The 18,621-nt window shown below is 42.3% G+C and overlaps 1 protein-coding gene across 2 annotated transcripts in view; it reads left to right on the top strand.

Annotated features, from left to right (window-relative positions):
- Positions 1-18,182, top strand: part of CUNH10orf90 (chromosome unknown C10orf90 homolog) — a 226,362-nt gene extending 208,180 nt beyond the window's left edge. For both annotated transcript variants that reach the window (XM_089669589.1, XM_089669599.1), the window contains exons 7-9: positions 7,698-7,761; positions 14,063-14,162; positions 14,243-18,182. In XM_089669589.1, coding sequence (XP_089525715.1) covers positions 7,698-7,761; positions 14,063-14,162; positions 14,243-14,281 — 203 coding nt within the window. In that variant the 3' untranslated portion in view covers positions 14,282-18,182. The remainder of the gene's footprint in view (positions 1-7,697; positions 7,762-14,062; positions 14,163-14,242) is intronic.
- Positions 18,183-18,621: the final 439 nt, after the last annotated feature.

Below are 18,621 nucleotides of genomic sequence, written 5' to 3' on the forward strand. Positions count from 1 at the left end.
TTCAACCAAATTCAAAAAAGTAATTTGGATTCTAATTCAAACCGAATTCAAATAAAAAAATTAAAAAATGAGGAGTGGGGGACCAGTCCTTAAAGCGGAACTTCCCCTTTTGGGTGGAGCTTCGCTTTAAATTTGTTTTTGAATGTTTGTTCGATTTTGTTTCTTGAATTTGTTTCGATTTTGTTTTCGAATTTGTTTTCTAATCGAATTTCAGCCGAATTTCGTTTTGTTATTTTGGATTAGTTTAAATTCGTAGTTTTTGTAATTCATTATACGGGACATCCGAATCTCCGAATAACAAAACAATTTGTCCAAAATGTGATTCAGAATAAAACAAACCACACATATCTACTCCCAAGACCTTTGGGCCTGGGAGCTGAAAGGAAGCAGGGATATCCCCTTCTAGAAGGTACTCCTAAAGAAGCTGGTTGCTAGAGGCTAGAGATGTGCATGACGGTAAAATTCTTTTTTTTTATTTTGTTTTAGATTCATTCATTAAGATAATAATTTCATTTCATCATATCCATTATGTTAAAGTGATTTGTTTTCAAAATTATTTTCTTATATTCGGATTTGTTTCTTATATTTGTTATTTTCAAAATGGTTCAAACTTCGAAATTTCAAAATTTGAATTTGAGAAGATGGCTATATTCATTCTAGTCTATTTTTTATATTCTTTTCTTTTATATTCTACTCTATTCTATTCTTTTATTTTCTATTTTATTCTTTTCTATTCTATTAACTTCTGTTTTATTCTATTCTATTCCTTGATTTTCAATTCTATTATATTCTTTTATTGTCTGGTCTATTGTTTTGTTCTATTCTATTCCTTTATATTCTCTTCCATTCTATTCTATTCTATAAAGCAACCTAAACAGGAATCATCATCTTATTTCACTTTTATACCTTACAGTATTTAATGCAATATGTTTCTATTTCAATTTCATTTTCAGATGATTGGTTTTGTTATCATTTATTTTGGATTCATTGAAATTAGTTACTATTATTATTCGAAAATTTGGATATATTTGTATTTACAAAAAATGAAAATTTTGTCCGAATAGCACATGTCTACTAGAGGCTAAAGAGGGGTCTGGAGGAAATGAAGTGGAACATATACACAGGAACCTTTTTTTTAATATAATCTTTATTTAAGTATAACGTAATAAGACAAAGGCATTCAAGAGATGCAAAGAAGATTGGAAACAGCAAACAAAGATATGATGAGGCAATACAGAACACAATCTCCCACGCATAAGTCCTGGTTCAGTGTAAAAGTGGATGGTCACACATGGCTTTGCATGATGAGGCAATGCATGACATCTTAGCTCACATTCAATAACAATACTAGAAATGATAAAGAGCTGGATATATTGTTGGAAAAAAGACAATAATGCAAGAAAGTGGCCTCTTTACAAATGAAAGTGTTCTTTGTCTCTTTGTGGAAATGGGGTAATAGGCCGCTTCAAACACATGAACATAGCAGGTAGAGGGTGTAGTGAACGTCATACGTACATATAGCTGTAATTCCACGGGAAGAAAGGCGTCACAGTTCACACAGCAACCTTTTGATGATGTGCTGTCTTAGAACATAAAGATTGAGACACCTTTTGAACCTTAATGATTGCCATAGAGCCAGACCTCTCTGGGTATCCAGCCAGCATAGTATGTGTTCAGAAGATAAAGAGACTTTGTCAGCAATGAGAGATGAAGAAGAGATTAGCGCCTAGTCTGGTGTTTGAGATCATCCATTTTTCTGATTTCACACCTCACACTCTTCCCCACATTGTACTGTGCAATAAACCAGGTCTTGTTTTCAGCTCACTGGGGAGACTGGCGCCTATATACTTTATACTGAGAAAAGACCATACTGAGACTGAATAGGCCAGGTATCCTCCTGCCATGATGAAATATTTATCCCATGCATCCCATGTATGCCTCATCCCTATCCAAGTTATCAACCCCTTAATAAAATCACAAAGAAAAAAAACAGTTCAAGGGCTGTTTACTGTGTCTGGAATGAACAGCTGGAAGTAAATGCGTGTTGCCTGGCTGTGCAGGACTATAAGGGAACCCAAATCTCTAGCGACTCCTAAGGAGGTAGTGGTACATCTATAAGGCCTGGTTCACAACTATACATGTTGCAATCAGAAAAGAAGTCCCTGGCCCTCTCTAAAATGCAGCTACTGAAAACACATGTGAATGTGTAACATAGGAAACCATGTTAAATAGACTGTAGTGAGTTTCTGCAAAACGCAAAATGCACTAAAAAATGCATAGATATGAACCAAGCCTGAGTATTGAAATCCGTAAAAAAAAGTGCTACACTTGCCAGCCCCCCGAAAATCAGCTTCTTGATCCACTACGTTTCCCCTCCTATACAGATGTGTTAAATGCGCACACCCATCATATGCTGTCCTTCCAAGCTAACTTCATCATTAATAGAAGTTCAGGGCATAAGCAGAATGCACAGCTATCAAGTGAAAAAAAAACAGCTTAATGTATTCCACATTTAAATAATTTGCACATAGAATTGCAATTCAGAACTTAAGATGTCATCTTATCAAGTAATAATTCTTCAGTAATCAGAACTTAAATCTTTAACTACCTGAACTGCCTCTAAATAGAATCACTTATCATAATTACACCCTTCTACTTCATTGTGATCCAAAAAAATGAAAAATAGATCCCACCTGTATAGTAGAAATCGCGTAACTCGCGTGATTAAGTACAGCACCTCTGATTACAGCGAGATTTTATTAAGTGCTATTGCTGCAGGTTGAGCGATGAGTAGTATTTAATACAGCTGTCAGTATGGAATGTACTTTTATGTGTTCTTATCTTTCAGCAACACTCAGCTTTGCATTTACTGATTGATCTGCCAGTCCAGATTAATACAATAAAGGGGTTTTCTAGGTTACTTTAAGATTTATCCAATCCCCTCTTGAACCCCTCAATAATGAACAGATAAAGTCACTTTGTGAAGCTAGATATAGTATATTGTTGTGTCCTTCACTGTAACATCTGTAAGATCACTGTAAGATATCTTTACATTTGTCCTGTGTATCATTGGGAGGGAAACTCAGTGCGGTATCTCTACGGAATTCTGAGACAACAACTAAGCAGCACTGGTACCGAAAGGTTGCGCAAAAAAAAAAAATACTGCATCGAGGAGGAATACCAGCTCTTTCAATTCTTGGCCAGCTTAGCTATGTGATACTACAGTGAGAGCATTTGTTTTTACTTTACCCTTCGTTCACATCTGTGCGGGTGGTGCCACTGCGGGACCCATACAAATGTCTGCAGCTGCACCACCCACACAGAGGAATGCGGGACCCGCTATTAATTTTAATGGCATGCCGCCCATACTGGAATTCGCAACCGTACTGGGAACCTCGGTTCCTGTGCTGGCTGCGATTTCCAAAGTAGTACAGTGACTTATTCCCTCCGTGTTCTGGGGCATGTGACTACATTCAAATGAATGGGCTCTCATGCCCGTGCAAATTGCAGCCCGCATGACCGCACATATGTGAACCAGGCCTTAAAGAGGTTTGTCAAGAAAGTGTTAATGGTTTTCATGTACAAAGGAAACTATTCATGCTGTGGCGTAACTAGAACCTTCAGGGTCCCAGGTGCCTGGGCCATTCCCTCCGACCATGGTGTTGGAACGCCAGGAACTGGTCCCAAGTGCAACCTTTGTGACCCTGGTAGTTCTGGCACTGGTGTCAGTTTTTTTTTTTGTTTGTTTTATTGGTTTTTTTTTTACAATTTTGTTTATTTTTTTTTACAATATTATTTTTTTATTTTTACAATTTTTTCAGTAGCGCTGTTGGGGGGCTTTGGTGAAATATCAGGGGTCTAAACAGACCTCTGATGTTCCATCTTTGGGACAGAGAAAGGAGATTGAGGACACAGCCCTCAAGCTCCTGCTCTGCATCCTCTGCTACACAAAATGAACGGACAGTGATAGCTCTGCACAAAGCTTCCTGTCCATTCATAAACTGAAGCATAACAAACACAGTTTACTATGCTTCAGTTATGAATGGACAGAGAGCATGGGGGGGGGCTGAGGAGCATGGGGGCGGAAAGCAGGATGGGCCAGAGAGCATGGGGGCGAGGGTGGCTGAATATAGCAATCAATCTCTCCCTTTTCCTCCTGTAACTGCAAAAAACCTGCGAGAGGGAGAGGAGGCGGCTGCAGGTGGAACATGGAGAGATTGATTCCTCTATATCCTCAATTGCTACTGATGGAAATAACCATTTGCTGGCAGTCCACTTTTTAGGCTACTTAGGAAACGTTTAGTAAATCACTTGTGCTACTAAATTCATTAGTGATTAACTGCTAAAACATTCAAATGGTCACTAAACATATAAAATTATAAATGGTTCTCTATAGAGCCAGCCATAGATGGATGAAACCTCGGCCAGTTCAGTAGAGATTCGATCCATCTATGGGCAAGCTGGCTGTACTGAAGTCAATCCATTGATCAACTTCAGTACAACCAGCCAGTCAGATTTTTTTTCATGCTATAGCCGCCAGCAGTGGTCAATATATTCTGCTGCCAAGGAAGGCTCCCCGCTGCAGGAAGGATTACCCCATCAACACAGCCAGAATGTCACATGCCCCCCCACCCTTGTCAGGGGGTCATATGGGGTAAAACCAGCCAAGCTGAGACAAAACGCTGTAAGTAGCACTAACAACTTTGCTATTTAGGTCAGGCTGGAGAGCTCTACAGGTCAGACCTCTAGTACCTCCAACCTGGTTCTGGAATCTTCCAAAATATTCTAGAAGCTAGTTGGTGGAGACCAAGAGGCTGTGATCTGCATGTTTATGGGAATCTGACCAATCCCCAGGCAGGAGGCCTGGCAAGGTGAATAGATCAGCCCATAAATATTGAGAAGCCTGACCAGTGAGTAGTCTAGTCTGGTGCTCGGGTGGAAGATGGAGTACTGGGGATTGCGAGGCCTGGGAGGGGACCCCGGGGAAGTCACAGCTCTCAGTGGGTGGGGGTTGATGCCGAGAGGCCATATATTTGCATACCCAAATGTACAGTTGTGTTCAAAATAATAGCAGTGTGTTGAAAAAAGTGAATAAAGCTCAAAATCCTTCTAATAGCTTTTATTTCCATACACACAAATTCATTGGGAACACTACACATTGTATTCCAACTCAAAACATGAAGAAAAATATATCAAATTTGTGTTGTTCCTCTAAAAAATTAAGGAAAAGTGAATATTAGACTGTTCAAAAAAATAGCAGTGTTTGTGTTCTTCTTTACAAACTCAAACATTCACTATATAAACTGAAAAATGTTTGAAGATTTTGCTTTCCCTTGAATCACTTAATTAATATTTAGTTGTATAAGCACTGTTTCTGAGAACTGCTGTACATCTGTGTTGCATGGAGTCAACCAACTTCTGGCCCCTGTGAACAGGTATTCCAGCCCAGGATGATTGGACTACATTCCACAGTTCTTCTCTATTTCTTGGTTTTGCCTCAGAAACTGCATTTTTGATGTCACCCCACAAGTTTTCTATTGGATTAAGATCCGGGGATTGGGCTGGCCACTCCATAACATCAATCTTGTTGGTCTGGAACCAAGATGTTGCACGTTTACTGGTGCGATAAATAGGCCCAACACCGTAGTATGAGAAACATCCCCATATCATGATGCTTGCGCAACCATGCTTCACTGTCTTCACAGTGTACTGTGGCTTGAATTCAGTGTTTGGGGGTCATCTGACAAACTGTCTCCGGCCACTAGACCCAAAAAGAACAATCTTACTTTCATCAGTCCACAAAATGTTGCGCCATTTCTCTTTAGGCCAGTCAATGTGCTCTTTGGCAAATTGTAACCTCTTCAGCACGTGTCTTTTTTTCAACAGTGGGACTTTGTGGGGCTTCTTGCAGATAGCTTGGCTTCACATAGGCGTCTTCTAATTGTAACAGTACTCACAGGTAACTTTAGACCTTCTTTGAACTTCCTGGAGCTGATTGTTGGCTGAGTCCTTGCCATTTTGGTTATTCTACTATTTATTCGAATGGTAGTTTTTCACTTTCTTCCACGTGTTTCAGGTTTTGGTTGCCATTTTAAAGCATTTGTGATCATTTTAGCTGAGCAGCCTATCATTTTCTGCACTTCTTTATATGTTTTCCCCTCTCCAATCAACTTTTTAGCAAGGTACGCTGTTCTTCTGAACAATGTCTGGAACGACCCATTTTCTTCAGAATTTCAGAGAGAAATGCACTGTAACCAGCATGTACAACATTTGCTGCCTTCCATCCTTAAATAAGGGCAATAATTGCCACCTGTTTTTCAAAGAATGAATGCCCTTACTAATAGATCTCCACACTGCTATTATTTTGAACATGCCCCTTTCAATTAGTGATTCAATTACACAGAATCAGCAGCATGCATGTCATGACTGTTGGGTCTGTTGGATCTCTGTTACTCTACTACACCTGCTAGTAAATTATTTGCCATGTAGAGATATCATTTATACCAAAAACAGTGATTGATGCGGTTAGTGATGTCTGACTGCTATTATTTTGAACACAACTGTAAATAAACCTGCGCCAAGAGCATGCACCATGCACGCTCCCGACAAAGTTACTGGCGCCTAACGGAAAGCTCCCGATCATGATTGGGAGCTTTCCGATCATGTGACTGCTGTGACAGCCATGATCATAAACCCTGCCCTACCCCACCTTCCACCATCAGAAACCACTTAAAGGGTCATGAGGCACAGCATTAAAGGGTTAAAGTAAAATGGCTACTGATCCTTAAAGGGACTGGAGTAACATCCAGGATCCATTTTTCTTGTACATAGTGTAAGACGTTGTTTCACCAAGTCAAATTGGGCATCCCATAATCCCCAATCCCTGTCCAAGTTGTTGGCCAACAAACAAAACAACAAACACAACAACAAAACACAAGGACTGGTCATTGTCTCTGCAAGAAAGTTGGAAATGCGTGTTGCCTGGCAGTGCAGAAATAGAGGGACCCAAAAACTCAGCGGCTCTTTAGGATGTATTACTACAAATGTATTGCAATGTTGTGCTTTTGTCACTTTTTTGTTTTAATTGATTCAGGGCATTGACTGATTCAGGGCCCATTTACATCTTTACAAATGAATAGACTGTCAATGCACCAAAATTGTGGTGCACAGCAACTCATGCCAGTGTATTGTCATGTTTTACCCTGCAACACACTTCTCTCAGTAAGGTGCGACGGAGTGCCATTCAGAATGAATAGCACCACATTGCACCACCACATGTAACGTGTTGCCAAGCAAAATCACAACTCAAAGATGTAGATGGAAACATGGAGCATCCCAGCTGGTTCCACAACCCTTGTAATAACATATCACTGTTTGTAGGTGCACTGTTTATATCAGGAAAACAGTGGCAGCATACTGATGGGTACCCAAAGCAGCTGAGAGAAAACTAAATAAAAATGGGCTAAATAAAAGGCATATTGGTTGTTATTGGTGGCAGAGTGTGGAAATATTAAAATAAAACTTGGCCTGATTGTTTTATTTTACTGCTGAACAAAAAAGAACAAAACCTTCCCAAGTCTGAAAATATAACTGAATATATTTAATTTTTCACTTACATTAAACACTGGATTTGTGATGCACGCAAATTGTGTCTCATGAATTATTCAGATGGTCCATGTCTATTTTTTCTCTTTTAGATAACTTATTCAAACCAAAGGAAAGAGCTATTTCGGAAAGAGAAATGCAGCAAAGATCAAGAAGGTAAGAGACATCTTGACACCCCATCCAATAATCAAATAAGTGTGCTCACAGCAGAATTACACTGGCACTCAGCTTCTTGTAGAGCTCCTTAAAAAGTTACTGTGTCCTTTCTGTTGTCCCACTTTTTATTTGATTACTTGAGCAAACCTCAATTTCATACTCTACATAAGGAGATTATCTGGATTCTTGACTAGTTTTTTTTATAGATGTTTCTGTCACATTGATGTATGACGTTTAATAGTTATTAAGAGACAGGTTGTTAAAGATCCTTTTTAGAGAACAGGAAATCAAATAGGCTATCCATTTTACGTCTCCCAGTTTTTCATTAAAAGATAGAACAGGACTTTCAGAAGACCTCTAGGCAGGACTGCAGCTTCTGGTCATTCGTTCTGTGAAAATCTTTTCCCCCAGATCTACAAATCGCTACACACTGTATAATGCTTAAAGGAGATGTAAAGGTTGAACGAAAAAACAAACAGCACAGTGGCTAAATGGTTATCACTTCTGCCTGGCAGTACTAGGGTTGTTGGTTCGGATCCCAACCACAGGACCACCACCCTGGAGTTTACATGTTCTTCCTGTGCCTGCGTGGGTTTCCTCCCGCACTCCAAAGACATACTGGTAGGTTAATTGGATCCTGTCTAAATTGGCCCTAGTATGTGTATGTATGAATGTGAGTTAGGGACCTTAGATTGTACCAGGGGTGGACTGACAACTCATGGGGCCCCCGGGCAATAGGGGATCATGGGGCCCCTGTGTCCTCACTCACACTGAAAAAAAGCCTATGAAAGGTACCAGGGGCATCTCATGGGGCCCCTACTAACCCCCAGACCCTCGGGCAGTGCCCGAGTACCAGAATGGTCAGTCTGCCCCTGGATTGTATGCTCCTTGAGGGTTAGGGACTGATGAGAATGTACAATATACATTATATGTAAAGTGATACATAAATTGATGGTGCTATATAAGTACCTGTAATAAATACATACTCCCCTCAATGCTCCAGCATCAGTATGATGCTGCTACTGCCCCATGTCAGCCTTAAGACCAAGAACTGACTGCTGATTGCTCAGTTCTCAGAGCAAAGAGACTTAAAGTGGTTCTAAAGTAAAAACATTTTTTACCTTAATGCATTCTCTGCTTTAAGGTAAAAATAAAAACCTTTCTGTCCTCCCCCCACCTCCCTATATATTTACCTGAATCATCAGTCAATCTAGCACTGTGCATGGCTGCATCTCTTCTCTCCTCTCTTCCTCTTTACACAGACACTCAGGAAGCCATTGGTTCCTGCTGCTGTCAATCAAATGCTGTGAGGAGGAAGTGAGGCAGAGTTAAGCTGCTCTTTGTGTGTCTAAGGAAGGCGGCTCCATAGACACCCACAGCTGGGGAGCGGGCATTCATTGTGTGCCCCAAGCCACTTACAGGCATACAGAGAAGAGGAGGAGCCAAGAGGAGGAGCCAAGATCACTGGTGGCTTTTGGGTGGAGCTCCGCTTTAGGCTTGAAGGGTAGGCTGTCAGTACCTCCTTCATGTTCCCCTCCTCGTTGGGTCACATAGCAAGACTACCCAAGGGTGGGTTCTTCTGGGCTACACTAGGCACCTGTAACAGCATCACTCTACCAAACATATGAAGTACCTTTACTCTTATGCCGCTTTAATAAAAACCCTGGGACAAGGCTGAGGTTGCCTCAGGGAAGTGCAAACATTACAGAGTCCCAGAGGTGAAAGCAGTCTCTTCCTAGATCCCTAATCCCCACTTTTACATGGGCTATGTGCTGCCCCGTCATACCTGCAAAGGTAGAGTCCATGTGTTAAAAGCTCCATCAGTGGCATTCTCCAGCAGCTGGTATCTTCAGGGTGAACTCCATATCGGTGGGTTTCACATTTCTCTCTCCTCACGGGGTAGATAGACCAACAGCAAAGCTCTCAGACTTTCTCCAGGGAACTATCTGTCCTCGGACCATTGTCCTTTTTTATATTCACAGGAGCAGTGGGTTTATCCAAAAAGAAAAACCCGTGAGCTAAGTTAACCCTAGCCCTCCCATCTGGGGCAGTCCCTAACTAGCTACATTTCACCTGCCTACTAGCACAGTTTCGATATTCTTTTACTCTGCATGTTAAGTGTTATTGAGACTGGAAGGTCATGAATGAAAGGAAGTGCCCAGGAAAGGGTGGCAAATGGGTTTATCAAACTTGATATTGCTTGCAGTAAGACCCATGCCTTCTACAGACTGCAGTGGAAAAAAAAAACCTGTCACCAGTATACTGTGGGTATGTCATTATGGTTTACAAGTGGGCTTTTTTTTAAGTGTTTTTACAGGCTAGGGTGTATTGCATGTTGTTTTGTAACTGTACAAATAAACTTTCGATAATTGATGTGCAGCAGATTGGTTTAGGGGTGTTTCTCTCTTTTGTGGCTGTATAAAGTTGTTGTAAAATTTTACAACAAAATGTAAAACTGAATTTAAAAAAAAGCACATCAAAACTGCTGAAAACTGTTGCCAAAAGAACTTTTCATACGTTGCTTGAAGAAGTCTAGGAGTGTTTTGCATTAGGTGTAGTGGAAATGGTGCTCCAAGGACACCTTTCACTGTAATCTGCAATTTTTAATTATCAGAGTGAAAAGACCACTGGATAAAAAGACAGCTATGTGTAGCCCTGGGGGATCTGAACTTGATTACACAAATCTGTATGACTTGCTCTTTTGTAAAATAAAGCTACACATTTTAATTTACTAAAAACAGATTTTTCAAGATGTACCTCGATATATGAAAAAATACTTAAAAAATATTTATCTTTGTTTGCTTACCCCAGAGCCTAAGCATTTGTTGAAGAAAAAAAATACACATACTGCTAGATTTCTTCATCCAATATGTATAGAAAAAAATATGTCCCTTCCCTTTTCACTTCCATTATAGATTGACGGGGTTGTTTTGACCTCAGAGAAGAACTGGTTGATTTTCTAGTTATATATTGCAGAAACAAGGTCCATTTTTCAAATCAACAGACACATTTTACCTGAAGTGACTTTTCTGTGATGTTATAGCCATGTCAAGCTAATAAGTCTGTGATAGGCTTGGGGGATCTGTGCACTGGCCATTTGTCTTCCTTCTGATACTTTTATGATCAGCTACACAGTCTTGTTTAAATCTTGTGTTAACCAGGCTGTACAAAGACGTTAAAACCTGTCCATGAATCAAACACACCTTGTGTAAACAAAATGATATATTCTCACACAACGATGGCTTTATTAAGGGAACATGTAAGGGCTCTTTCACATGGACGTTCCAATCAGGTCCACCTGCCCGTTTTTCATGCAAACCCAATCGGAACCTCCATTCTCCTCTATGGAGCGGCGGGTGTAAACGGTCATGTGTCCGTTTACACCCACCGATCAACCAAAGGAACAGATGGGGATCCAATTCCCCTTCCGTCAGTCGGATCGGGTTGGATGAAAACAGAGAGCGAGAGAGGAGAGCGAGCAGCTCTGTGGCTGCTCTGCAGCAGCGGAGCGGACACAGAGTTGTCATCTGCTTGCTCAGCAGGAATCAGTGGAGAGATCTCGCTGAGCAAGCAGATCCGCTAAACGGGTCTGCTCCATGTTAAAAGACCCTAAGCGATAAGTTCCCTGAAAATTCATTTTTACTACCCCTGCCTGGGCACTTTCTTTCACCTATGTCCTTTTAGAAGTCATGTCAGTGAAGTAGATTCAGAGGTGAGTGGGGGGAGGGAGTGCTAAGAGTACCCTGTGTGCGTTTGGGGATGGACCATCAGCAATGGGGGTTAGTAGAAGGTCCATGTGGAGGTGGTGTCCAAGTCCATCTCTAGTAAGGGGCTTATAGTAGTATGGACTTGTCCGAGGAGGCAGCCGGCTGTAAGAGCTTGTAGGTAGAGAAGAGAGACAGCAGCGCCACTCTAACTGCAGAAGGTTAAAATCAGGCAGATTTGATGGTAAAATTACACTCACATACTGTAGGTAGGTAACAGGTAGGCATGTCAAGTAATGGAGGTCCAGTGGGAGCATCAGGTCCTTTGGCCACGCTCTAGGTGTTTTCCCCGCACTCCGGTGGTGTCCAGGGCTCGGAGAGTAGCAGAGGGGTGCAGGAAGGCTCACAGGGATGATGTCACCGCATGGACTGGGTTTCCAAGATGGTGCGCACTCGGAGCATGCTCACTCCTTCATCAGGCTCAGCGAAGTAGCACTAACTGTACTGTATCTATAGAGGAGCAGTACTGTCACCCTAAGACAGGAACTGTGTTAGTACAACAGATTGCTTTTTCTCATCTCCGTAACATTGAGGGGAGGTGTTCTGTAGTTCAAAGAGGTAAGCGGGGCAGGGCTTATAACACTGCTTGAGATAACACTACGGAGTACAAAGAAGTTACAAGCTCACTGGATTTCTAGCTGGATTAACAAGTATGTTATGCACTAATGAAAGAGATATAACAAAATAGAATATTTAATAGACCAAATGGCAGTTCAATGTCAGGGTTTTCATACACGTTAAGCCTTGGTTCACACCAATGCGTTTTTAGTGCATTTTTCAGAAACGCACTACAGTCCATTTGACATGATTTTCTATGGATTTAACTCACATCTGTGCATTTTGAACCAGTGCGATTTTTTTGGAAAAGGTTAGGGACTTTTTTTCCTGCAGCAGATTGTGTTTTGTATGTAAGTGTTTTTGTGTTTTTATGTGTTTTGCGTTTTTTTTTGGCTAATAGGACAGTATGACAGTTCTGTTCATCTGTTCATGTGGTGTGACTTTGATGTGACTTTACATCCTCTGCTACTCAATTAGCATCAAAGTAGTGCAGGAACCTTTATTTTTCCAAAGTCACATTTTTTTTGGATGATAGGAAACTATGAAAGTTCTGTTGATATAGCACAACTTTGATACTACTTTGATGCTACTTGAGTGACAGAGAGTGTAAAGTTGCATCAAAGTCACACCATATGAACAGAACTGTCATACTTTCCTAGGGGGGTTATTCTTCAGGGGGAGCGGTGCTGCCCCCTGGAAGAAGGGAAACATGCAGCCCAGGTGGGATCTGAGAGAGGCAGCAGCTCTCTCTTGACTCGCGTTCCCGGAGATATCCAGAGCTGTGGAGGTGTCTTTCTCTCTCTTACTGGGCAGCGGGAGGGGGGTGGTGGCGGGTGTATGGGAAGGGGTAAAAGTGGAAGGCTCTCTCGACTGGGGGGGGTGTTAGTGGAAAATTCCCTTGGCTGGCAGGGGGAGGGGGGCTTTTGGCGTGTGTTAGTGGAAGGCTCTCTCGGCAGGGGGGGATGTTAATGGAAGGTTCCCTCGGCTGGCAGGGGGAGGGGGGCTTTTGGTGGGTGTTAGTGGAAGGCTCTCCTGGCTTGGGGGGGTGTTAGTGGAAGGTTCTCTCGGCCGGCGGGGGGGGGCTTTTGGTGAGTGTTAGTGGAAGGCTTTCAGCTGGGGGGGATAATAGTGGAAAATTCTCTTGGCTGGCATGGGAGGCTTTTGGCGAGTGTTAGTGGAAGGCTCTCTTGTCTCAGCTGGGGGAGGTGTTAGTGGAAGGTTCTCTTGGCTGGCGGGGGTGCGGCTTTTGGTGGGTGTTAGTGGAAGGCTCTCTCGGCTGGGGGGTATTAGTGGAAGATTCTCTTGGCTGGCAGGGGGAAGGGGGGCTTTTGTCGAGTATTAGTGGAAGGCTAACCCGGCTGGGGGGGTGTTAGTGGAAGATTCTTTTGGCTGGCATGGGGGAGGGTCTTTTGGCGAGTGTTAGTGGAAGGCTCTCTCAGCTGGGGGGGTGGTGTTAGTGGAAGGTTCTCTCGGCCGGCGAGGGGGCTTTTGGTGGGTGTTAGTGGAAGGTTCTCTCGGCTGGGGGGGGGGGGGTGTTAGTGGAAGGTTCTCTTGGCTGGCAGGGGGAGGGGGGCTTTTGGCAAGTGTTAGTGGAAGGCTCTCTCGGGTGGGGGCGAGATGGAAGGATCTCTCGGCCGGTGGGGAGGGGGGCTTCTTGTGGGTGTTAGTGGAAGGCTCTCTTGGCTAAATACACCAGGACTTGCAGGCAGTAAAGAGCTTGCACATTATCAGTATTCTTACATTAGACATTTAAGGCAGGGCGGGTTAATTTTAAGTCCCTCTAAAAATAAAGCTATAATAAGACGCAGTGGACCTCTGTGTTTTGTTATATATAGCTATGTTAATAACTGTAATACTCCATTAGGCTGACCTTCCCCTGAATTGACTAATACCTGGTATTATCCTATTATCTCTGCAGTTGAAGAGCTTTAAGCATGAGCTCATATAATAACATTGCATCATTTTCTGACTTGTTTCAGGATATATAACAGCTTGCCTGAAGTGAGAAAGAAAAAAGAGGAAGAAGAGAAGAGAATGATAACCCAGAGTAACAGACTCCGAGCCCAGATTTTCAAAAAGGTAACTGATGAATGAGGTACTGGGAGAGGAAATCTATAGCTTTGCGTGTTAACATTGTACTTTGTCGTTTTTTTTTCTAGAAACTCCTGGATCAGATTCTGCAGCGAAGTTCAGACTAATGAAAGAATTGTATGCATTTAAATGTAATTAGTTGCACAGTCTTGGTTGGTGTATTACTCTCCTTTATTAAAGTGGACCTGTATTTTGCTTATACTAGGTAAAGCAACATGTTCACGGTCATAAGTGGCCAGTTCTCACCTTTCCCACACTCTACAGTTTCACAAAAGATATTCCCAGTAGTTAAAGTGTATCTAAACAGAAGAAAAAAAATCCACATTTTGCGGCTTATCAGTCCTTGAATGTGGTTGCTGTATTCTGCAGGATTTCTTTTCCTTTGTATTTTTTTCTTTATTTGTTTTGCAACTATCCAACACAAATAACAAAACACCTTTAATGGTATATTCAACAGCCCAAAAGGGAGAATTTAAGAAAAATTCTTTGTTTGGGTCCACAGATACTTAAAGGGGACATATGATACTTTCATTGCCTCCCCAACGTAGAGCTTGGTGATTGAGCAACCAATAATAAAAGCATAAAAAAGCCAAAACTTACACAGGAATTTGAAGTGATATTAACCTCTTGGCACCGGCCGAACGCGAATGCATCTGGGCCTAGACGTCGAGCGGCCGCACATTTGTGTTCTATTAAAAAAAAACATATGTGCTCCCAGCACACATGTCTGGTACTCCCAGAAAGGTCCCAATCTCCTCTTTCGATCAGGACCTTTCCAGATCATGTGACCGCTGTGACGGCATGTCAAGGTCACATGATATACAGAGTGATCTATATACAGAGCGATCTATAGGACGCGGTGTATATATATATATCTGAGGATGGCCAAACCACGCTTTAACAATCCCTATTTTTGGCCTCCACCTCCAGCGATGCCCAGCCAGTGAGTCACTTATCACCTATAGAGCCACCCAAAAGGGAGACCGTGGATTGTCAGCAACATCCAGCGGGGGGGAGGAATATCTGGCCTGACCTGACCTTTAGGAGCTACCAGTGGATCCAGTAGGAAAAGTTCATCTTTAAATGCGCAGTTACAATGTGCATCTGGTGAGTGCACAGCCTTACCCTTCTCACTATCACCGTGTGGAAGAAGCACTTTTGAAGGAGAGGGATTGTCACTAAGACTGTTTATTTTGCACTACATGTTACTCTGCTCGTGACATAATGTTTGTGATCACATTAGTCACCTAATCACTATATATCTTGGACATTTTTGCATAATTATAGTTGTGATATAGCGCCGCATCCTTTATATTACATGACCCTAAACCCTGCCCCGCCTCATGACTTTTGAAACCCTTAAAGGGCCGGGAGGAGCTGGCGCCAAGGGGTTAAAGGTTCCATTTTTTGTAATAACAAACATGTCATAATTACCTGCTCTGTGCAATGGTTTTGCACAGAGCATCCCCAATCCTCTTCTTCTTCGGTCACCCACTGGCGCTCCTGGCTCCTCCCCCTTGACCAGTGCCCCCAATAGCAAATCACTTGCTATGGGGGCACTGGTGCGTGCTCACTGCTGAGCTCTGCTCTGTGCCTCCATAAGACACATACAGCCACAACTCAGCCCCCCCCCACTCTCTCCTTATTGGCTCACTGGCTGTGATTGACAGCAGTGGGAGCCAATGGCTTCTGCTACTGTGTCTCAACCAATGAGGAGAGAGACCAAGGACAGCCAAGGCTCCCGTGCACATTGCTGGATCGAGAGGGGGCTCAGATGAGTACTAGGGGGACTGTGGGGGGAGCGGTACACAGAAGGTTTTTTTTACCTACATGTATAGAACACATGAAAGTAAAAAGCCTTCAGCCTTTACTACCACTTAGTCTTAGTAGTTTGAGGTAAGTATGGGAAAGCTAAGAAGCTGCGGCTTTTGGTCCAGTACTGCTAAATGATCCCACTACTTAGCCTAGTATGGTCAAGCAACAGATCCACTTTACGTTTTGCTTTGTACAAAATCCAGTTAAATACAGACCAAAGCCGAATACATTTTTACTCATTTCTATCAATTTGCCAGAATCCATTTTACAGTGGTTTTATATTTGTCTATCTGTTCTGAAGGTTAAAAGGTAGTATTTTATAAAAAAGAGGCATTGATTCACAGCTTCGGTTTTATTATAAAATGTGTCCATTTGATGCACCCCTTTCCCCTTGTAGTGTTTTATTTTGATTAAACATTATATTATTTGATTATTTGTTGTTGGCAAGATAAAGTATTTGTTTTTATTAACAGAAGTCTATTCTAGAAAAATACCATTATTTAATTTAGCTATTTTCTAAGAAAATACGTAGAGCAGCAAAGGCTTAAATCTGGGTTCACACTGAGGTGGTGCGGCACATCGCATGTGATTCACACAGGAACTACACCACATTCCTGTGCAAATCACATGTGATTTCTGTGCGGTGCAATTTGAGCCATACATAATGTATGGCTCACATCGCACCACATCCGCACCAAAAAAAGTGCAGGACCCTTTTTTTGTCTGCACCAGAATCGGATCGCATGGGTGTTCAGACCCATGCGATCCAATTCTGCACATCGCACCACAATTTGCGAACTGATTTTGGGTGTCGTTAACTTAAAATACACACCCGCAGTGGTTTGTATGAATGGGGCGTGATTATGATGCAGTGTGGAAATTGCACAGAAACCGATGTGAATTCCGCACCGCATCAGTATGAACCCGGGCTAAAGAAGACAATGCCTCCTTGCACATCCAGGGCACAGTGTCGCTGTTCTTCCCCCCCATTGCAGCCATCACTAAAATCAGTGACGTTAGCAACCCGGGGCAGGGCCGGGACAAGGGGTGGGCAGGAGGGGCAGCTGCCCAGCAGTGTATGGATGGATGGGGGCGCTGTATGGTGAGCTCATTCTGCTTACAAGGCTGACCTGAGTAGTGATAGAGGCATCACCACTTCTGTCAGCCCAGCAATGGAAGCTGCGAAGAGAAGAGGAGGGAACAGGGAGACTGTGCGGGCTGTACCCTCACTCACTCTCCTCCTTCCTGCCAGTGCAGTGCTCCTTTGTCATCTTTGCCCTGGGCGCTGGATATTCTTGTCCCAGCACTGCCTGGGGGTGCAGTGATGTCATTCCCTTGAGTGTAACAGTGTTGGGCCTAGCAGTCATGTGCAGCTCATCACATGCTCCCCCATATCCAAAGGCACCAGACAGTGTCATTGCAACAGAGGAAGCGCAGGCATGGAGCGTATATGAGGGCCAGGGGGTAGAGACAGTGGAAGGAATTAAAAAAAGGTGTCTGAGACAAACCCTATCTCAACTGGTGCCCTACACATAACAACCCGTCAGCTTCTATCTTTCAAGTTTTCCCCACACAGCTTGAGAAGTTTGTCTTAGATACATTTTATTAGTTCAACCTAATGTCACTTTGTTCTGCATGGGCAAGGTCACAGTATCTTTTTAATATGAAAAAGGGATGTAACAGGTAAGTGAGTGTTAATAATAAAAGAAGAACATAGGACATATACAGTGAAGGAAATAAGTATTTGATCCCCTGCTGATTTTGAATGTTTGCCCACTCACAAAAATTGTGGCTGCCTTATTACACATTAACAAACAAAAGGATTAACTTTAATGTATGGAAATTGTCATCTACTAACAAAAAAAAAATGTTTTACTTACTAAAAAAGCACCTGGAGACTATTTAAATCAGGACTTTACAGCAGAGGAAAATTCTTGATGCGCTTTACGCTACAGCACGTAGTCATAAGGCCTTATGCTGGTAGTGTGAAATGCGTCAAGGCTTTTCTTCTGCTGTAGGAAGAAAACTACGTAACTACATGTAACCCCTCACAAATCCCATAAAAGGGTGAAGAAAGGACGAAAAATTGGGATTCTAATTGTACCAACTAGAGATAGTGATCATATAAAGAATAAAACAAAGATTTATTACAAAAGTTAAAACACCAATTTACATAGATGTAGCGTGACCAGTCATCAAATATATTCAAAAGAGCATAATAAATCTGTTCACAGCATATATTATTGTTGTATAGCCTCTTTAGATCAACACATTTCAATATTTATTTACTTCCTCAGGATCCAGGCCACCATCTGCTTCTGTCTCAATAATGGTCCACTCTGGAGAATAAATTATGTCAGTAAATACCAAAGAAAAAAAGAATATATAGTACTGAAAAAGAGGAAAACAACAAAATAATGATGTAGAAATCATGGACGCCTTTGAGATAGGTGCACTATTTATTGATATATTTAGCACTTTTGCAATTGTTCTTGTGGCTAGTGATGCTTCCGCTCTGCCCCCCCAAAGACTGAATGGGGTCCTGCATTGGAAGGGGTCCTATGCCTAGACTGGAGCTGGGGAGATTAGGGGGTTTGTGTGTGTATTATTCTTTGCTCTTCCTGCATGTTTT

The sequence above is a fragment of the Staurois parvus genome, unplaced genomic scaffold (assembly GCF_062004578.1).
Source record: "Staurois parvus isolate SC_StPar_1 unplaced genomic scaffold, SC_StPar_1.0 ptg000009l, whole genome shotgun sequence".
Classification (NCBI taxonomy): Eukaryota; Metazoa; Chordata; class Amphibia; order Anura; family Ranidae; genus Staurois; species Staurois parvus.